Genomic DNA, 18,663 nt, shown 5'->3' with positions numbered 1-18,663 from the left:
CCCCCTCAGAGGCCAAACCCACAGTTTCCAAATCCCCTGCCGGGGGTGCAATATTGCATCCCCTGCCTGAGACGGAAGGTCTCTCCTGATCGGGACCTCCAAGGGAGGTCCGTCGAGGAGAAAAATTAGGTCCGCAAACCAAATTCAGCTCGGCCAGGGTGGTGCTACTAAATAGGCTTATTCAATCCTGGCGGAATCACTCCAGAACTCCTGGGAGCAGAGCAACAGGGGGAAATGCGTACAGACGTAGCCTCAGCCACGTCTGCACCATAGCAACCAGCCCCGAGGGGACTGGTTGAGTGAGGGATAACCAGAGTGGACAGTGCGTCGTATGCTGAGACGAGAACAAATCCACTTCTGCCTGGCCATAAAACTCCCATATTTGCTCCACCGCCTCGGGGTGGAGTCCCCTGGCCTCAGCCCCTGCCTCGACAGGGTGTCTGCTCCAATATTCTGGCCCCCCTGGAATATACACTGCCCTCAGACAGCGTAATTTCCCGAGGGACCAAAATAATAGGCCACCAACGTGTTGTCTGTGGGTCAAGAACCAGAGTTTCCTCCATATAACCAAGGCGCGGGGATACTGCCGCGTGATCTTGATCGTACGGAGTGGGTTTCCCCTCAGGGAGAACCCTCTGGTCCTGAGCCACCACTGTAAAGGTCTCACGTACAGCAGGTCAAAGGGTATCACATTGAACGCTGCTGCCCTGAGGCCTAACAGTCACTGTTTCAGAACAACACATGATGGCCCCTCAGGTCTGGGAGGAGATGTCTCAACGCATTGAAGACGACCATCATCTCTAGGCAATTCATGTGCCAAGCGAGATGATGACTCCTCCCAAGCCCTGAGCTGAGCGGCCTTCCAATACCGCTCCCCAGCCGGTGAGGGAAGCATCTGTCGAGATAGCAACTCGATGGCAAAGAGCTCCCAACACCGGACCCTGGGTTAAGAACCAGTGTTTCCTCCATATAACCAAGGCACGAAGGCACCGCCGCGTGATCTTGATCATACGAAGTGGGTTTCCCCTCAGGGAGAACCCTCTGGTCCTGAGCCACCACTGCAAAGGTCTCATGTACAGCAGGCCAAAAGGTATCCCGTTGGACGCTACTGCCACAAGACCCAACAGTCTCTCGAACTGTTTTACAGTGCGTGACTGGCCTAGCCTCAGCTCTTTTGTGGCTGTTAGGAGAGCAGCTACACGAACGGGCGACAGAGTGGCCCGCATCGTCACTGAATCCCATACCACACCAAGGAAAGTGGTTCTCTGTACTGGAGAAAGCACACTCTTCTTGGCATTGAGCCTCAACCCCAACATCTGCATATGAGCGAGAACGACACCTCGGTGCCGAACCGCTAACTGTTCTGATTCCGCTAGAATCAGCCAGTCATCTATGCAATTCAGAATGCGTATACACTGCAGCCTGGCGGGGCCAGAGCTGCGTCTATACACTTCGTGAATGTGCGGGGTGATAGAGCTAGACCGAAAGGAAGTGCCTGATACTGGTGTTCTTTGCCCCAAAGAAAACCTCAGGAACCTCCTGTGCTGAGGGAGGATGGAGATATGGAAGTATACGTCTTTTAGATCTATCGTGACAAACCAGTCCTCGGATCTGATTTGAGTCACGATCTGTTTGAGTGTCAGCATCTTGGACTTGAGTTCCAGCACCAAACACTCCAACAGACGAAGATCTAGTATGTGACGCTGCTCTCCATCCTTTTTTGGAACAATGAGATAACGACTGTAAAGACCCGACGCAATGTCGGGTGAGTACACCTGCTCTATAGCTTTCTTTGCTAACAGGGCCTTTACCCCTTGCTCCATTACCAGAGAGATTACCATTACCCATAGAGATATATTTGGCAGTAGCTTCCGCGCTGCCAGAAAATCTACCAAGGGAACCAGCCCCTCGAGGCTGGCCTCTGGTGTAATAAAGACAGCCAGTTCGGGGACCTGAAACATACTGGCAGGAACCACCCGAACTGACTGTTTTCGAACCCCCCTCAGAGGGCGCGAGTCCGACGCAATGTCGAGTTGACGCTGCGCCAGAAGCTCGCTGGAGAACGCTGCGCCCCGAAGCACCAAGGGTGGCGGGGTTGGCAGAACGGTCCCCTGAGGGCACAGAGATGGAAAGGGCACCGTATAATGAGGTGTACACCATTCCACCCCGGTTGGGGCTGCCCTCACCGGTCTGACGCCGTGGCGCCAGACCTTTTCTTTTGAGCCGCAGCCTTCTCAGCATGAAGAACGGTCCTCGGATCCGGCTTCTGCTTTGAAGGCTTTGGCTGCTGTGTTGTGTATGAGAAACTAGCCGGCTGGAGCTGCTCACGCCCAGCAGCCCCAGTGGGTTGGACATAGCGAGGGAGAGATTATCTTGTATCTTTCTCCATGATTCCCATCAAATTGAGCCAGAGGTGTCTCTCAGTGACCACATTTCTTTGGCTGCCATCCCTGAGAGATAAATCTGAGGCCCGACGGAGTTCTCAAACCCCATCGGGCCAAACTCCCTCACTTCTGTCCAAATACCACAGCAGGTCAGCCTGATATGCTTGCAGCACTGCTATAGTGTGCAAGCAGGCTTGTGCTAGACCCACTGCCATATATGCTTTTCCCACTAGATTAAAAAATAGTTTTCTTTAATGGTTTAGTGAGAGAAGCCGACGGCTTCAGGGACGATACTGAACCGGGGGACATAGCTCGCAAGTGTCTGTTCTACCCGGGGTATTGCCCCATAGCCATACTCTCTTAACCCCCAAATATCTGAATATACATGAATGTGGGGCTAAAAAATGAGTAAGGCTTTTTCCATGATCTAGACAGCTCGCTGTGCAGATCGGGAAAAATGGAAGGCCCCGTGATGGAGGTGGAAAAATAGAGGGAAGGAAACTCGTTCAATTTATTTTAAGGACGAGTGCCCCCTTATTTCTGCTGGCCATTAAATATTTAATTTATCTACAGCCTTAGTAAACACCTCCACCAGCTTATTATTATATATATATATTTTTTATATACATTCTTTATATATATACACTTTATTTTATATACAATATATAAACTATCATATATATATATATATATATATAGGCTATATATAATTCTCATACGCTGGGGAAGAGATGGCAAATCCACTTCCCCCATGATTGTGTACACTTTCAATGCCCAGCACATCTACCTCCTCGGAGGTAGAGCACTGAAGCATTGATTTCTCTCCCCGGGCGGAAGAGACCGCAGCGCGGGCTTCCGAGACCGGAGAGAGAGCACTGGAACCCTCGTGGAAAGGGAGGAGATAAGATCCGCGGACCCGTCTCCAACCCCGTAACGAGATCCTATTCGCGATCCACAGGAATGCATTCTCCGCGCTGCCTCGGCAGACGCGTGTCCTGCACCCCGAGGATCGCGAGCCTGGCCACTTTCCTCGAAAAGTGACAGGCGGGAGTGGAGCATGCGAAGCGAAAGCTTCTCATAATGTTGCAATCAGCCCCCTCGGAGGCTGATACCGCATGCTCCACTCCCAAACAAACTACACAAAGCTCGTGTGTGTCCCCACCCGTAAAATAACGCGGGCAGGGAGAAGCACAGAGTTTGTAAAGTTGTTTCGCCATAACTCTTCCCAATAATATCGAACAGACAACAATAAATAGACAGAGACAGAGTAACACAGATCGCTTGCTGAGACACAGAAGCTAATGCCGCGTTTCACCGGATGTGCTCTTATGCCTTCCTGGTCATGACGTCACCCGCCCGTGACGCTCATTCTTTCCATTGGACTAGTTGACATTGATGCTCAGACGCATTCACGCTGGGGGCGTTCCCAAAGCGTCAAGTGACGCATCGCGAGTTCCCTCGAAAGGGAACTGGTTCAATGACCCAACCAAATGGCCAGAGGTGTTGTCGTATATGTTGCATACTATAACTCCATAAAAAGGGCTGGTTTTATCTTCCAAGAGACCTTAGTGACATCAAAAGTGAAATCGAATCTAAAACAAGAATAGTTTTGAGACGGTGTACATTTCGAAACACAGAATAAAGTGACATTTACTAAATAATTAAGTTAACTTGAACTCAATGAAACTGTTGCCCTCGGTTCTAAGAACAGCACGATTCTCTTCTGATGGACGTAAAAGACCTACAGCGATATGAAGAATTAAACAGGCCTTCATTAATCTGTGCTGCAATGCCTTTGTGAGCTGTATCACGAAAAGGCGAACCTCTCTGACATCCTTCAAAAGACTAATCAGTCCTAATAGCTCCCCTCTCAAAGGAGCTACTTTTTGATCAGAAGATGATGGCATGACACAAGGTGAATAAAATGCCAAAGGCAATGCCATAGAAAGGCTTTGAGCAGAGCGGTGAGTTCAACTCAATAGAATGCAAAAGACCATGTGTTAAATATAACAACCACCCAAAAATCAACTATTCCTCACCTGTCTTGGGGTCAACAGAAAAGTAGGGCTGCCCATGAAGGATGCTGTACACAATCCGCGCGCTGTTTCCATAAGTGGGGTCATCAGCGTCAGTGGCGGTTATTTGCGTCACACATGTGCCTGATCATGAAAGAGACCATACGAATTTCCACATGCAAAAAAATAATGATGAATACAGACTATATTAATAATAATAATGATACTTCCCTTAAAAGAAAAGCTAAATGATCATACTGCAATTGTAATAGGCATGCATTGTGTAACAGATTTATGTTTGTCTCAATTTGTTTAATCATGTGTCAGCCAGAGGAGAAATGACTCCTTGCTGAGTCTTGGATCCTCCAAGGGTTTCTTCCACATCAGCTTAAATATCTCAGAGAGTTTTTCCTTGTCAGTGTCGCTTATGGCTTGCTCACTGGAAGTTGTAAAGCAGTATACTTTGTAAAGCTGCTTCAGAACAACGTTTATTAAAAGCAGTATACAAAGATAAATAATGATATCTTTAATATACATTTCTACTTCACATTAGATTCCACTATCTAAATATGAATATATGAAGAGCAGAAGAATGACATAGCACAAAGGCATTTGCTCTCATTCTTTGCATTTGTAGTCCAAATGCTGCATTTAATGTTTCATGAAATTAAGTTGGTATGAAAAAAAAAATAATCACAAAATATATTTTATAAATGCATGTATATTGTTCATTCATCATGAATATGTTTTTTCTCTTCTTTTTGTGACCTCGTAATGTTTAAGCAAAATGTCATAACTCGACCTTCAGGAAAAAACAATTCTCTGGTGATGTATGCCAGACTTCTCTAATAATTTAGTTCGCTTAAACCCCAACCCTTCACAATCGACTGCAAGTTTGCATTCTTTTCAGTGCAGTGCCCACATTATAAAATCCAATCAACAATTAATTGATAGAACCAAGTCCTCACCCATTTTTTTTCTTCTTTTTGGATAATTTGTAACACAGATGTGTTGCTACTTCTGTTTCATAACAAATTAAAGCAGTAGCCTATATATACATTGCTTATTTGTCATACTTTTTTAACTAACCAAATCATATCATTCTTGCAAATGTACACTATTAAAAAAATATGAGTATAGGCTGCATAGATGTTCATCTAATTGCACTAGGGTGCTAATCTAAAAATGGCCTTGAAAGTGATCAATTCGAAATGATGTTTAGAAATATAATAGTCAGAATAATTGAGAATTGTGAATGCTTAGGGGAAATGCAGTGTTCAACAGCATTTGGGATTAGTTGTCTGGCCAGCTGGTCTCCCAGCCTGGACAGCTGAAAAGTGCCCAAAAGCCTTCTAAAACAATCAAAACAGACCAGCTTAACCAGCTTGGCCAGGCTGGGAGACCGACTAGCCACCTTAGGCTGGTTTAAGCTGTTTTTGCAGCAGGGATAAATCATTCAGTGCAGTTAATTACTAGCAGCAACAGACTAATGTCTAACATCTTTCACTGACCTTGAATATGTATGTGAACAATAAAGAAGAAGAGTTCAGATCATCACATCAAGACGTACTTAAAAGCAACATGCTTTGAGGCCAGGATTTTCCCTCAGTATCAAACACCCAACCATCTGGGACATAATGAGAAGTGAACTCACCGATGGGTGACATCTCTGGGATGCTGGCTGAGTATGGGCCCTCCAGGAACTTTGGCTCATTGTCATTGATGTCCTGGACTTTGATAATAAACTCTGACTCTGGCTCTAAGGGTCTGCCCGTGAACACGTCCACAGCCTGCGCTCTCAGTGTGTAATAAGGCTTCTCTTCTCTGTCCAGGCTCCTTAAGGCATGGATGTCTCCAGTGCTCGGCTCGATGGTGAAAATAGAGCCAACTCCTTCACCTGAGAGAGTGTACTTCACCATACTATCTCCCTTATCCAGGTCAGAGTGAAGCTGAAATGTGAAAAGAGACGATGAGATATCTCACTGGGAGCTGGTGAGTAAATTATTACTAATTACCATAATTTAACTGTAAACAAATGCAAATATGCAAATACAAAATCAGCAAACAAAAGCAGGAGACACTTGTGTTACAAGAATCATTTTTAAACACAAATGTAGCATATCCAATGCGAATTGTATTTTAATCCATTTACTTACAGTAAATCAGATTTGGCCTAACCAAACCAATCCTATTTCAATCTCTGATCATGTGACTACATGTCGGCTAACATATGGGTGGCATATCATTACCCATACAGTTTGAGCATGTCCAAAGAGGATTGATGTGGATAACCTTCATTATTAATTTTCTGTTAGTTGCTCAACAGCACGGATATTCTTCAGCTGAAAATATGATGGCTTTACTGGAGGTTTTATAGAATCTCCTTTTTTCAGACAAGATAAAAAAAAAACTACTAAATAAAGGATTACAAAACATAAGGATCCTAAGATAATAAAGTGTTGAGGGAAACCGTTATCTTTTCAACTCAGAGGAAGCGTAAGGAAACACCACATTTATCAACTGGCGAAACAGAGTTTGATCCTCTGACTGGAAAGGAAGGATAGTTTGAAGTTATCGAATTAATACTCTGAAGTGAAAAACAAATCACTGATATAATGTGAAAGGATGCAAAATTATCAAAATGGAAGAAGAACTGTACTGCTAAATCCTGCCATGTTCCTGCATGGCAGGGTAGCTAATAATAAAAGTACATTAGATCGGGAACAGGCCATCAAATGATTCACATTAGCAGATAGTAGATAATCCATGAGCTTCAACCCAGGATTGAACGAGCTAATCTGTGTCAAGTTACAGTTCATTACAGTTCAATATCACTAATCTTTTATGAATGCCAATGAGGCCAATGAATTAAGAATACACTATCCTAAAATGGTGACCGCCAATGGCTGTATAACCGTACATGGTCTCACAAAATGTGTTTAGAGGTAAGGACAATCCTTGGAGTGTTGACAGTAAAATACCCAGAAAAAAGGCAAGGCTATCAAGAAGAGTTATTTTCGACTGAAAAGGTCATACTTGGAAAGAAAATGTGACAGTGGGGTAATATATCCTCACTGCAAAGGGCAAACAAGAAGTGTTCCTTGCTTCACATGGAAAAATAAAGACAAAAAGAAAACTTGCAGACACATTTGATATAGTAAATTGGTACATTTCTCAGCATTAAAGAAATATCAAGAGTTGAGAAATTATCTGATTGCTGGAATTAAAAAGATTGCTATTCTTAATCCACTTTAGTGTAATTGTTGGTGTATCTGCAATAATAACTGTAATTTATTCAAAAAATAATTGTAGTAACTCTGCAAAACATTCAAATTAGATTCCAATTAAAGGCTTTCTTGGATTCTGAACCACATTATTTGACCACAACCAGCAAATAGGCCATTCGGACTGTTACACCAGTTAGCACACCAAGTTATATGATCTAGTATTTTTCTACAATTGGCTCCTACTGAGAAAGAAGCAATCGTTTAACTGAACACTCAACATTCTCAATCATTTATTCAGACTGACCCATTCATTTTTAATCAGGATATAACTGAATTGAGAGAAGCCTAAAATGCACAATGCACAGTGTTAACACAAAGCGCACAATGAATTTTCCCCTTGCACATTCCCTTTTTTTTTTTTTTTTTTGCTCTAAGTAAACTTTTCCTGTCATGTAACTTTGATGTAACATTTCATGTGAGGTGTCACTTTAATTGTGACAGCAGCTCAAACATTATGTGATGGACTGTGTTATAATTTCCCATGGTGCCAGCTCTGATCACAGTCTTCCACTACTAATAATTACAGCTATGGGAGGTGTGAAGCCACAATTGCAAAGTTTAAAGTGTTATTATCTAATGAAAATGTACTGGGACCTACAATCTGAAGTTTGCAGTGTGTCAGGCAGTGAATATAAACTTCCTTCACACATCAGTGCTGGGGAATAACTAACACTACTAAATGAACTGCACAAATTTACCTACATTTTCGCAACAATTATTCGATTATTATTAGCTTTAAACCAATAATCAAACAGGCTCTCTTGCATTGTTTCATTTTAAACGCCAGTTTCATCTTATTAATTTTATTCACATGGTTGAAAATTATAAAATAACAGTGATTATAAAATATTAACAACTGTTAACAATTTCTCTTTAAATAGCAGCTTGCTCATTTGATGCTAACATGCGCATCATCCATGCAATGCATACGTAGCCTAAGCCATATTCTTCCAGTGACCCAAGTTAAAGGAGGTAATAGCCAACAAAGTTTTTTTATAGTGACAGGATATCATGTTTGTTTGCAATTAAAGCTTTATTAGCTCTTTCTACAGCTGTTCTCAGGTTATATAAATCAGAGGTTACAAAGGCTCTTCCATGACATTTGACTGATCTTGAGTGAAGAAGAGCGAGTTGTTTTTCAATGTGTTGCAGCCACAGAAGTAGAGGTGGCATGTGTGGTTGTGAACACGCCTGTGACAATCCCCAGTCTCCCGATGTGCATCCGCACAGACAGCTCTCAGTTAGGCCACACTGATTGCAATGGCATTGACTGCAGACTATTCAATTTAACTCTGATCTCATTTAAGCTGAAGGTGCTCAATTCCAACCTCTTTTGTAGAGGACCTTGACATTGAATTTTCATCCTGGGATCCAATATGGAGCCCTTTTAACCTTCTCCATTTGCTGTGAATACTAATTAAATGGTTTCAGATTATACCGTCCACATGTTTGACAATGTAACAATTTTGGTGCATAAGAAGATGTCCCATAAACAGAAAAGATGATGTTGTGGACCCAAGTCCACAGACATAAGATTGTCAGTTTGTTTGGTTGGTGTAAAATCAGTTTTCCGAAATTTAAAGGGTTAGTTCACCCAAAAATTAAAATTCTGTCAGTAATTACTCACCCTCATGTTGTTCCAACCCCATAAGACTTTCGTTCATCTTTGGAACACAAATTAATATTTTTTTGATGAAATCTGAGAGCTTGATCTTCTGAAGTGAACTGCTTTGGTCAGGGTGTTGTGAACTCACAGTTTGCAGTTTGGTATGAAACATACATACTAACTCACGGAAATTGATTTATGTTTTTAGTCACACCTACTATAGTTTAATGCATTACTCCGCAGCTTTGAATAAATTACCTTCAGAAAGCAGCTAGCATTCTTTGCTTCTCATACGGCAATCAAAAGTCTTTGCCATTCTGTTATTTGGTGGGAAATCCAAGGGAACACATTTTAAAATAACACTTTAAAACGACTGTCTTCTCCAGAGTTGGAACCCATAGATATACTGTATATACATAGATGCCTCATTTGCCTATATTTCTAACTGTGAGTGACTATGCTGACTGTTCCAAGTGGCAGAGGCGCCGATGTGTCTGAAGCGGTCGAATGTGGCATCTACATACATATATGGTTGTTGCCTATAGCTAAAATTAAAATTAAATACATTTTTTTTTAACATTTATGTAACAGGTTCCCTTTCGTTAGGGAACTCCTACGTCTCGTCGGAGGAGTTTCCAATGAATTGGGATCACGCTAGGGAGACCAATTGCCTTCGAGTGAATTAAAACGAGCCAATGAATATTGGCATGCAAGACTTGCATTCCGCGCCCGCCTGCCAGTGCGGGTATGCGGAAGCGAGCGCACACACATATGCTTTTAGCTTCGGAGCCGACCGGTGGTGTCCTCTGAGTGGATGAGCTTCAAAATTAATAATTTATCTTCACGCTCAACAAGTCTGCTGTTTTCTCCGAGACCTCTCTGTGTTGGTGTGACGGCGCTTCAGCGATCTTCGCGATCTCCCGGGGACCAGCTGCTGCTTCACGCGATCTGCTGTTGTTTCAAAGAGCTGTTGTCACGGCTGGTATTCGGTTGAGTGCGCACAGCGGGCTTGCAGTTTCCCCGCTGTGTTGCCGCGTATATCCCTGTGTGCTTCAGCACAATAAGAGAGCGTTTTCTGTGAAAAGAGCAACACGGGTGAAGATCACGTCCTTTTCAGGATGACGTTTCACCCGTGTGTTTCTGGATGCGGTCGTTTCCTGTCCTCATTTGACGACCACGATCACTGTTTCACGTGCCTGGGCTTAAGCATGATGAGACTGCGTTCGTGGGTGGTTTGTTCTCTCATGAGAGCTTGACCACGTCGGCGCGTTGTTCGTCTCCCCTTTCTCATAAGGGCTTGAGCCGCTCAGCGTGCCGTGTGCCGTCGAGCTGCCGGCTGACAGCGCGGGTTGTCACGGCAACCCAGCGCGCGTCATTCAGCGCTCTAGATGTGCGCCTTTGACTGTTTCCCGATCTAGTTCCTCTTCTGGTGGCCAACGGTGGAGGGCTATTTTGCCTAATGGCATTGGTGATTAGAGGATTACAGTGAGCGTTCTCTGACGAGACCATCTCCTCGGAACCCTCACTCCTCTAGCGCATCGCAAACATGCTGAGACTGTGTTCGTGGGTGGTTTATGCTCTCTTACAAGAGCATGACCACGTCGGCACGTTGTTCGCTTGCCTTTCTAAAAACGGGGGGTTGAGCGCTCAGCGTGCCGTGTGCCATCAAAGTATGGCCACGTTCATTGTTTTGCATGCCTGGCAGCTTTCGGGTGGAATCTCTGGTCCTTCTCATGAGGGACCGGCTATTTCATTCAGGGCTCCATGGGAGGACCAGATGTCGATCGCTGCATCGGAGAGAGAGCTGTTACACTCTGGAAATGATGACGCTGAGTTCCCACTGTAATGGTGTGTGTGCTCGTGCTGAATCGGATTCAGACTTGACAGCCACACTTCCCGGGCTACTCTGGGGGCGCAGTGCAACGCGTAATCGCCTTGCCCCGCCCCCGTTCCTGCCAGGATGCGTGTGAAAGAGCTTTTAGCAGTATGGAAGCATGTTGGTGCTGTGGAAAGCCAAGCATGCCAAAATCTGCAGAAAGTTTTTTCCTCTCTCACTACCCTTAGTGGTTTGACTACACAGGGGTAGTTCTGAGTCGGGGTTGAGCTGTGCAAGTTATAGCACTGGCCCTCGGTCAGACGATGTCCACACTGCTGGTCAGCATCCCAAGGCTAAACCTTGTGGGGTACGAGACATCGCCAAAGTTCGCTTTCTCGGTGCTCCTATCTCGCAGGGTTTGCCGTTTTCGGCGACACTGTTGGAGACTGTGCCCAGCGGATCTCCACAGTTCAGAAGCAGGTTGAGGAGGCCAGGAGCTGACCCGATATGCTGTCGACTCACTCCTGGTTTCTCCTCAGTCTGTTTGTCGCCATGGGTGTCAGCCCCCTGTGAAAAAGATGTCAGCCAGCTTTATGGTGACGTCTAGCTTTCGCAGGAGGATGGCGCCACCTGTCTCAGCAGCCCTGAGATGGGTGACACAGGGTTGGAGGAGGTTGCTCTCAGGGAGATGGTGTCCTCACCTCTCCCGCCCCCGGAGGAGGGCCGGGTGGAGAATTTGTTCAGTTTCTGTTCCGCTGCTGGCTCCCTGAGTCCAGTGGTACCCTCATTTTCAATAGAGCAATTTCTTCCATCTCTGGGTTACAAGAGGTGCGGACTGCAGGAAGCGACGCTCCCGTGCCTCGCCACTCCTTCCCCCCTCGTCCAGCACTCAGATGGCAGTGACGCCGCTACGGCCTCGTCACTCTCGTCTGTCACTGGCCAAGGAGGCGCGGAAGACAGGACTCGACGCCCCCGGGCCTCGCTCCTGGTTTCCCCTCCTAGAGGGTGAGAATGACAGTGACGCCGCTACGGCCTCGTCGCTCTCGTCTGTCGCTGGCCAAGGCGCTCAGATGCCAGTGTCGCCGCTACAGCCTCGTCACTCTCGTCTGTCGCCGGGCAAGGAGGCGCGTAAGCCAGGACTCGACGCCCCCCAGCCTCGCTCCTCGTTTCCCCTCCTGCCTCGGGACAGTCAGCAGTCGAACGCCCCAGAGAAAGATGGGCCTTCCCTGCTGTTTGCCCCCGGTGGAGGCAGGTAAGTGTTGTACCACACACACAGACCCCACCTTCGGCCGCAGCAATGCCTCTGAGGGTGGGTCCCTGCCTTCCACCTCGCTGCCCCTCCGCGGGTACGCCGGTGGTTCGAGTGGGCTCGTTGGTTCAGTCTCTCGAAGCCTGGCGCTTCCGAGACCGTCCAGGTGGCTCATTCGCACCATCCGGTTCGGCTATGCAATTCAGTTTGCCCGTTGGCCTCCCAGGTACAGGGGTGTCCTCTTCACCAAGTGCGGAGTGGCAACGCCCCTGTCCTGAGGAAAGAGATCGTTGCCCTGCTGGCGAAGGACGCGATCGATCCGGTCCCTCCAGCCGAGATGAGGTCTGGGTTCTACAGCCCTTACTTCATTGTACCCAAGAAAGGCGGTGGGTTACGACCAATCCTGGATCTGCGTCTTTTGAATCGGGCCCTTCACAAGCTCCCGTTCAAGATGCTTACGCAGAAACGCATCTTCGAGTGCATCCGTCCCCAGGATTGGTTTGCAGCGATCAACCTGAAGGACGCGTACTTTCATGTCTCGATTCTGCCTCGACACAGATCGTTTCTTCGGTTTGCGTTCGAGGGTCGGGCATATCAGTACAAGGTCCTACACTTCGGCTTGGCCCTGTCGCCCCGCGTCTTCACGAAAGTCGTGGAGGCAGCCATTGTTCCCTTAAGAGAACATGGCGTTCGTATTCTCAACTATCTCGACGACTGGCTGATAATAGCTCACTCGCGAGATCTGTTGTGCGATCACAGGGACCTGGTGCTCCGGCACCTCAGCCGGTTGGGACTTCAGGTCAACCGGGACAAGAGCAAACTCTGCCCCACGCAGAGGATCTCTTATCTCGGTATGGAGCTGGACTTGGTCAGTCAGACTGCACGCCTCACAGAGGAGCGCGTCCAGTCAGTGCTCTACTGCCTCAGGTCCTTTTGAGGCAGGTCAGCGGTCCCACTGAAGCAATTTCAGAGGCTCCTGGGCATATGGCAGCTGCAGCCGCAGTAACGCCGCTCGGCCTGTTGCATATGAGACCGCTTCAGCGCTGGCTTCATGATCGAGTCCCGAGATGGGCGTGGCAGAGCGGCACGTTCCGGGTCAACATTACCCCGCACTGTCGCCAAACCTTCAGTCCTTGATCGGACCCTGCCTTTCTACGGGCCGGAGTGCCCTTAGTTCAAGGGTCCAGGCATGCTGTGGTTTTCACGGATGCCTCTGCCAACGGATGGGGGCCACGTACAACGGGCATGCAGTCTCAGGTCTGTGGACGGGGCCTCAGCTGCATTGGCACATCAATTGCCTAGAGTTGCAAGCAGTACGCTTAGCCTTGTGCCGCCTCAAGGGGCTGCTTCTGCACAGGCATGTACTGGTCCGTACGGACAGCACTGTGACCGTGGCGTACATCAACCATCAAGGTGGTCTACGCTCCCATTGTATGTCGCGACTCGCCCACCATCTCCTCCTTTGGAGTCAGAAGCATCTGAGGTCGCTTCGGGCCATTCACATCCCGGGTGTGCTCAACCGTACAGCCGACGAGCTCTCACGGCAGCCGCCTCTTCCGGGAGAATGGCGACTCCATCCCCAGGCGGTAAAGCTGATTTGGGGATTCTTCGGAGCCGCTCAGATAGATCTGTTTGCCTCTCCGGACACGACCCATTGCCAGTGGTTTTATTCTCTGACCGAAGGGTCTCTCGGTACAGATGCACTGGCGCACAGCTGGCCCCAGGGCCTTCGCAAATATGCGTTTCCCCCAGTGAGCCTTCTCGCACAGACACTGTGCAAAGTCAGGGAGGACTTTCCCAGAACTTATGCTCCTCGCAACAGCACCTCCTTGGCCCATTCCTCTGAGGAAGGACCTGCTTTCTCAGAGACGGGGGACTCTATGGCACCTGCGTCCAGACCTCTGGAGACTCAATGTCTGTTCCCTGGACGGGACGCAGAGGTTCTAGGGGGTCTACCACAGGCAGACTCTACCTCTACGAGGCGCCTCTATGCGCTAAAGTGGAACCTGTTTGTCGAATGGTGTTCCTCCCGTCAGGAGGACTCCCGAACTTGCTCGGTCAGAGTCGTGCTTTCCTTCCTGCAAGATGGGTTGGAACGAAGGCTGTCTCCCTCCACCCTCAAAGTGTATGTCGCCGCAGTAGCCACGCATCACGATGCAGTAGAAGGTAAGTCTTTGGGAAGGCACGACCTGATCATCAGATTCCTTAAGGGTGCTAGGAGGTTAAACCCACCTCGTGTTTTGCATTCTGTTCCCTCTTGGGACCTAGCTTTGGTACTTAGAGCTCTTCATAGTCCTCCTTTTCAGCCTCTGTCGACAGTAGAGCTTAATATCCTGTCCATTAAGACAGCGCTCCTGTTAGAATTGGGTTCTTTCAAGAGGGTCGGGGATCTGCAAGCATTTTCGTTCGACGAATCGTGCCTGGAGTTCGGGCCGGCCCTTTCTCTCGTTGTGTTGAGACCCCGGCTTGGATATGTGCCCAAGGTTCCTACCACTCCCTTTGCGGACCAGGTAGTGAACCTGCAAGCGATGCCCCTGGAGGAGGCAGACCCAGCCCTAGCTTTTCTCTGTCCCGTCCGCGCTCTGTGGGTTTATATCAACAGAACGCAAAGCTTCAGAACCTCAGATCAGCTCTTTGTCTGTTACGGAGGCCAGCAGAAGGGGAAGGCCGTCTCCAAGCAGAGGTTAGCCCACTGGCTAGTGGATGCTATCACCAGAGCGTATGAGTCTCTGGGTGAGCCTTGTCCTCCCAGGTTGCGCGCTCACTCTACTATAGGGCTGGGTATCGATTCAGATGTTCAAATTCGATTCGATTTCGATTCACAAGCTCACAGCTCGATTCGATTTCGATTCTCGATTCGATTTCGATTCCTCGATTCGAATTTCGATTCCTGATTCGATTCTCGATTCGACTATAATGAATATAGATTTAATACAAATCTCAGTCTAAATATCAGTTATCATTTTTTAGACAATTTTTTATTACATTGATCTCACCTAAATGTTTGTTTTTACAATGGGGTAATTTTTTTGTTAAGAGTTTATGCAACACATGGAAGCTTGATTTCAATCTTTGAATTAAATTGAAAAAAGTAGCACAAATAAATACAATAGAATAGGCCTAAAAAGACTAATAAAAAGAAAAGTTTTTGGGTAGGTCAGAAATACTACAGAAACTGAATAAAGTAATCCAATGTAAAATAACACTGGATAGTCTTTTAGTCCTGACTGAATTAAATACATAGGCTATTAATTCTGATTCCTTACAATTAATGCTATATTATGTTGTTTTGACAACAAAATTAATGACAGACACATATGGCTGCGTTCACTTTAAGAACTAGTGCACGGATCCATTACTGTTTCATTATACTGTCTGTCACACGCGTTTAATGCTTATTTAAGACATAACCGACTGTCTTTACGAGGTTACTCACCAAGACCAGAGTTTTGACATCATTTTGCGTGTTTTTAACTGTTAACCCCCTGGGGTCGGCTATCGCGCCGGCGCGATTGTCTTGTTTTTTTTCTTATCAGTGCAAAAGAGACTCAAAATACTCGGTTGATTTTGATTTTACATAAAAGTGTGATACATCATTAGATCCTGTTAAGTGACTATTTTTTTGTGGATACTCACAATAAAAACAAAGTGTTGTGCTTTTCACCAAATAAAGAAAAACAAACATGATGCGAGTTCTGCGTTCTCTCTGTCAGTGAAGTCCATTCTGAAACGCGTCCTAAGATTAACTGTAACTCTGCGATTACTTGTCACACAGGCACGAGAGATTTTTCTTTATGAAGCTTGAATTCTCTTCTTTTAAATGAAGTAATTTATATAAAAAACAAATATTCTCAGTTTATGCAATCTGTATGAAAAGAGAGTGCTGTCAGTATTTTTTTTTCCCAGCTCATTACACTTCATTACGCGTTAATCTGACACGCCCACGGAGGACGCGCGCTATTCAAACGCAACTGTTGAGGCAAGCCATGACAATGCCCACATCAGCCGTTCCACCGCGGCGGTAAAATGTGTGGTGTATTTGCTGCCTTTTACCGCTAAGAGGCGCTACAATCATAGACTCTGAAAAGTGTTCGTTTATTCTATGGTTTATTCCGGTTTATTCTCTCTAATGCGTAATCTGCGGCCGCACCGCGCCTGATTCAGAGCGATTGAAAGCTGGTAGCAGATGTATTCAACAAGTGAAACGTAGTTAAAATAATTCATAATCACAATACTGAAATTAGGCTACTGAAATGTAATTGAATATTGAATTTTTTCAATAACCACGCATAAACAATATTCTCTCAAAAATACAAACATGTACATACATGTTGCTCACACATTATGGTAGTCCTGTGTGTGCTATATAGAGTGTAATTTCACCTGTGCCATTAATATGTTTATAAGCAACTGAAAAAAGCACAAATGTCAGAGCATGCCAAAACATCTCAAGGACCCCGAAAACACCTCAGACCCCAGAGGGTTAAAGCAATATAATCCACGAAAAAGAACTTTTGTTACTGGCGAGCTGTTTGTTGTGAGGCGGATTTAGGCTGCACGCAATGAAAAACATGCACGAGTGCGCGAGCACAGGATAGTTTAAAATTGCTTGAAAAAGACGTGAAAATGATAAACGTTAGTTACGATGCAATGCTGGCCCGATTGTTCAAGTGAATCATGTCCCGACTCCTAAACACGAGTGTGTATCGACGCCTGCAGCGCTTGACGCTTGCCTTGTGCAGAGTGAGAAGACGCAGCACCGCGAGCCCTGAATATGGAAAAAATCGATTCGTGGCCGTTGAGAATCGATTTTGAATGGACCACATTTAAAAAAACGATTAATCGAAAAATCGATTTTTTTGCCCAGCCCTACTCTACTAGAGGTGTTGCCGCTTCCTGGGCTTTGGCTCAAGGCGCCTCGCTGACAGATATCTGTAGAGCTGCGGGCTGGGCGACACCTAACACGTTCGCTAGATTTTATAGCCTCCGTGTTGTACCTGTTTCCTCCCGTGTACTCAATACGGCCAGTAGCGCGAGGAATTAGGTATGTCGGCTTGCTGCGCCATTCCCGCCCCAGGGGCCGGATAAGTGCGTCTTTTTTACCTCGTGAGTTCCTCCATCACCCCTCCGGTCTACTACCTCTCGTGTGAGTTGTTATTAGACTGGGTGGCCTTACAGTGGTCCCTACGGTGACCCATTTTTTCCACATTCCAGCTACCCTCCTGGTTAACGCCGTGTCTTTCCCTCGACAGACCTGTTCTATCGTCCCTGCTGAGTACGCTCCCACCCCTCGGGCTGGGACTACCTCAGGGACTGCCGTATGTTTCACTACCCTACGGGTTAGTACGTACGTGTATTCCAGTGCCTCCCTTCGGGCGGGCAGGGGCTCCGCAGTGTTCCCTCCTACGGGGCACGCTTCCCCAGTGTTATCCAAAATCCACTGAGCGGGTCTTGCGGAACAGCAGTGTGACTCTTCCTAGCTAGCTCCCGCCGTAAAGAAAACTAAGAAACTGCTTAGGCGGGTAGCTAGGCTGGGAGCTGGAAGGGGCCAGCACCATGGCATTTTATTAGGGATCCCAATTCGTTGTAAACTCCTCCGACGAGACGTAGGAGTTCCCTAACGAAAGGGAACGTCTCGGTTACATATGGTAACCCTCGTTCCCTGAGTAGGGAACGGAGACGTCTCGTCCCGTCGCCATGCTTGCTGTACCTTCGCGGAGGACTGGACACCGTCCGGCTCCTCAGCGTAAAGCATATGTGTGTGCGGTCGTTTCCACTTTATACCCGCACTGGCAGGCGGGGCGCGGAATGCAAGTCTTGCATGCCAATATTCATTGGCTCGTTTTAATTCACTCGAAGGCAATTGGTCTCCCTAGCGTGATCCCAATTCGTTGGAAACTCCTCCGACGGGACGTCTCCGTTCCCTACTCAGGGAACGAGGGTTACCATACGTAACCGAGACGTTATATAAATATATATAAAGGATTAAATAAAAATGTGTATTTTTACATTTAAGATTCTGTCAATTCATCCATTTTGTATGTTTCAGCATAGATCTGAATGTAAAAATTAATGTAAACTTTATGGCCAAATACGCAAATTTCAATGCATTGCTAAAAAGTTCTCCAAAATTATGTTTATTTTTATCTTATGATAATTTTTTTTTTATCTATCTCAATTGCACCATCTGGTTGCTCAAACCATGAACCATGTTATGTGGTTGAGAATATTTACTTTCAAGCAACCAAAAGCTGGTTATGAAAATAGAAGTGAAGATAAAAGAAGAATAAGTATACCTAGAAGCAG

At 46.4% G+C, this 18,663-nt stretch overlaps 1 protein-coding gene across 1 annotated transcript in view; it reads right to left on the bottom strand.

Moving 5' to 3' along the window:
- cdh12a (cadherin 12, type 2a (N-cadherin 2)) overlaps window positions 1-18,663 on the bottom strand; it is a 77,162-nt gene that overhangs the window by 43,772 nt on the left and 14,727 nt on the right. Inside the window, exons 3-4 of the mRNA XM_056244922.1 lie at window positions 6,054-6,348; window positions 4,424-4,543 (exon numbers count right to left, since the gene is read on the bottom strand). Of these exons, the coding sequence (XP_056100897.1) occupies window positions 4,424-4,543; window positions 6,054-6,348 (415 nt within the window). The remainder of the gene's footprint in view (window positions 1-4,423; window positions 4,544-6,053; window positions 6,349-18,663) is intronic.

This window comes from Rhinichthys klamathensis, unplaced genomic scaffold (assembly GCF_029890125.1).
Source record: "Rhinichthys klamathensis goyatoka isolate OS25496 unplaced genomic scaffold, OSU_Roscu_1.1 h1tg001161l_1, whole genome shotgun sequence".
Lineage (NCBI taxonomy): Eukaryota > Metazoa > Chordata > Actinopteri > Cypriniformes > Leuciscidae > Rhinichthys > Rhinichthys klamathensis.
Note: the sequence above shows the minus strand (reverse complement) of the source record. Positions and strands in the feature narration are given on the sequence as shown.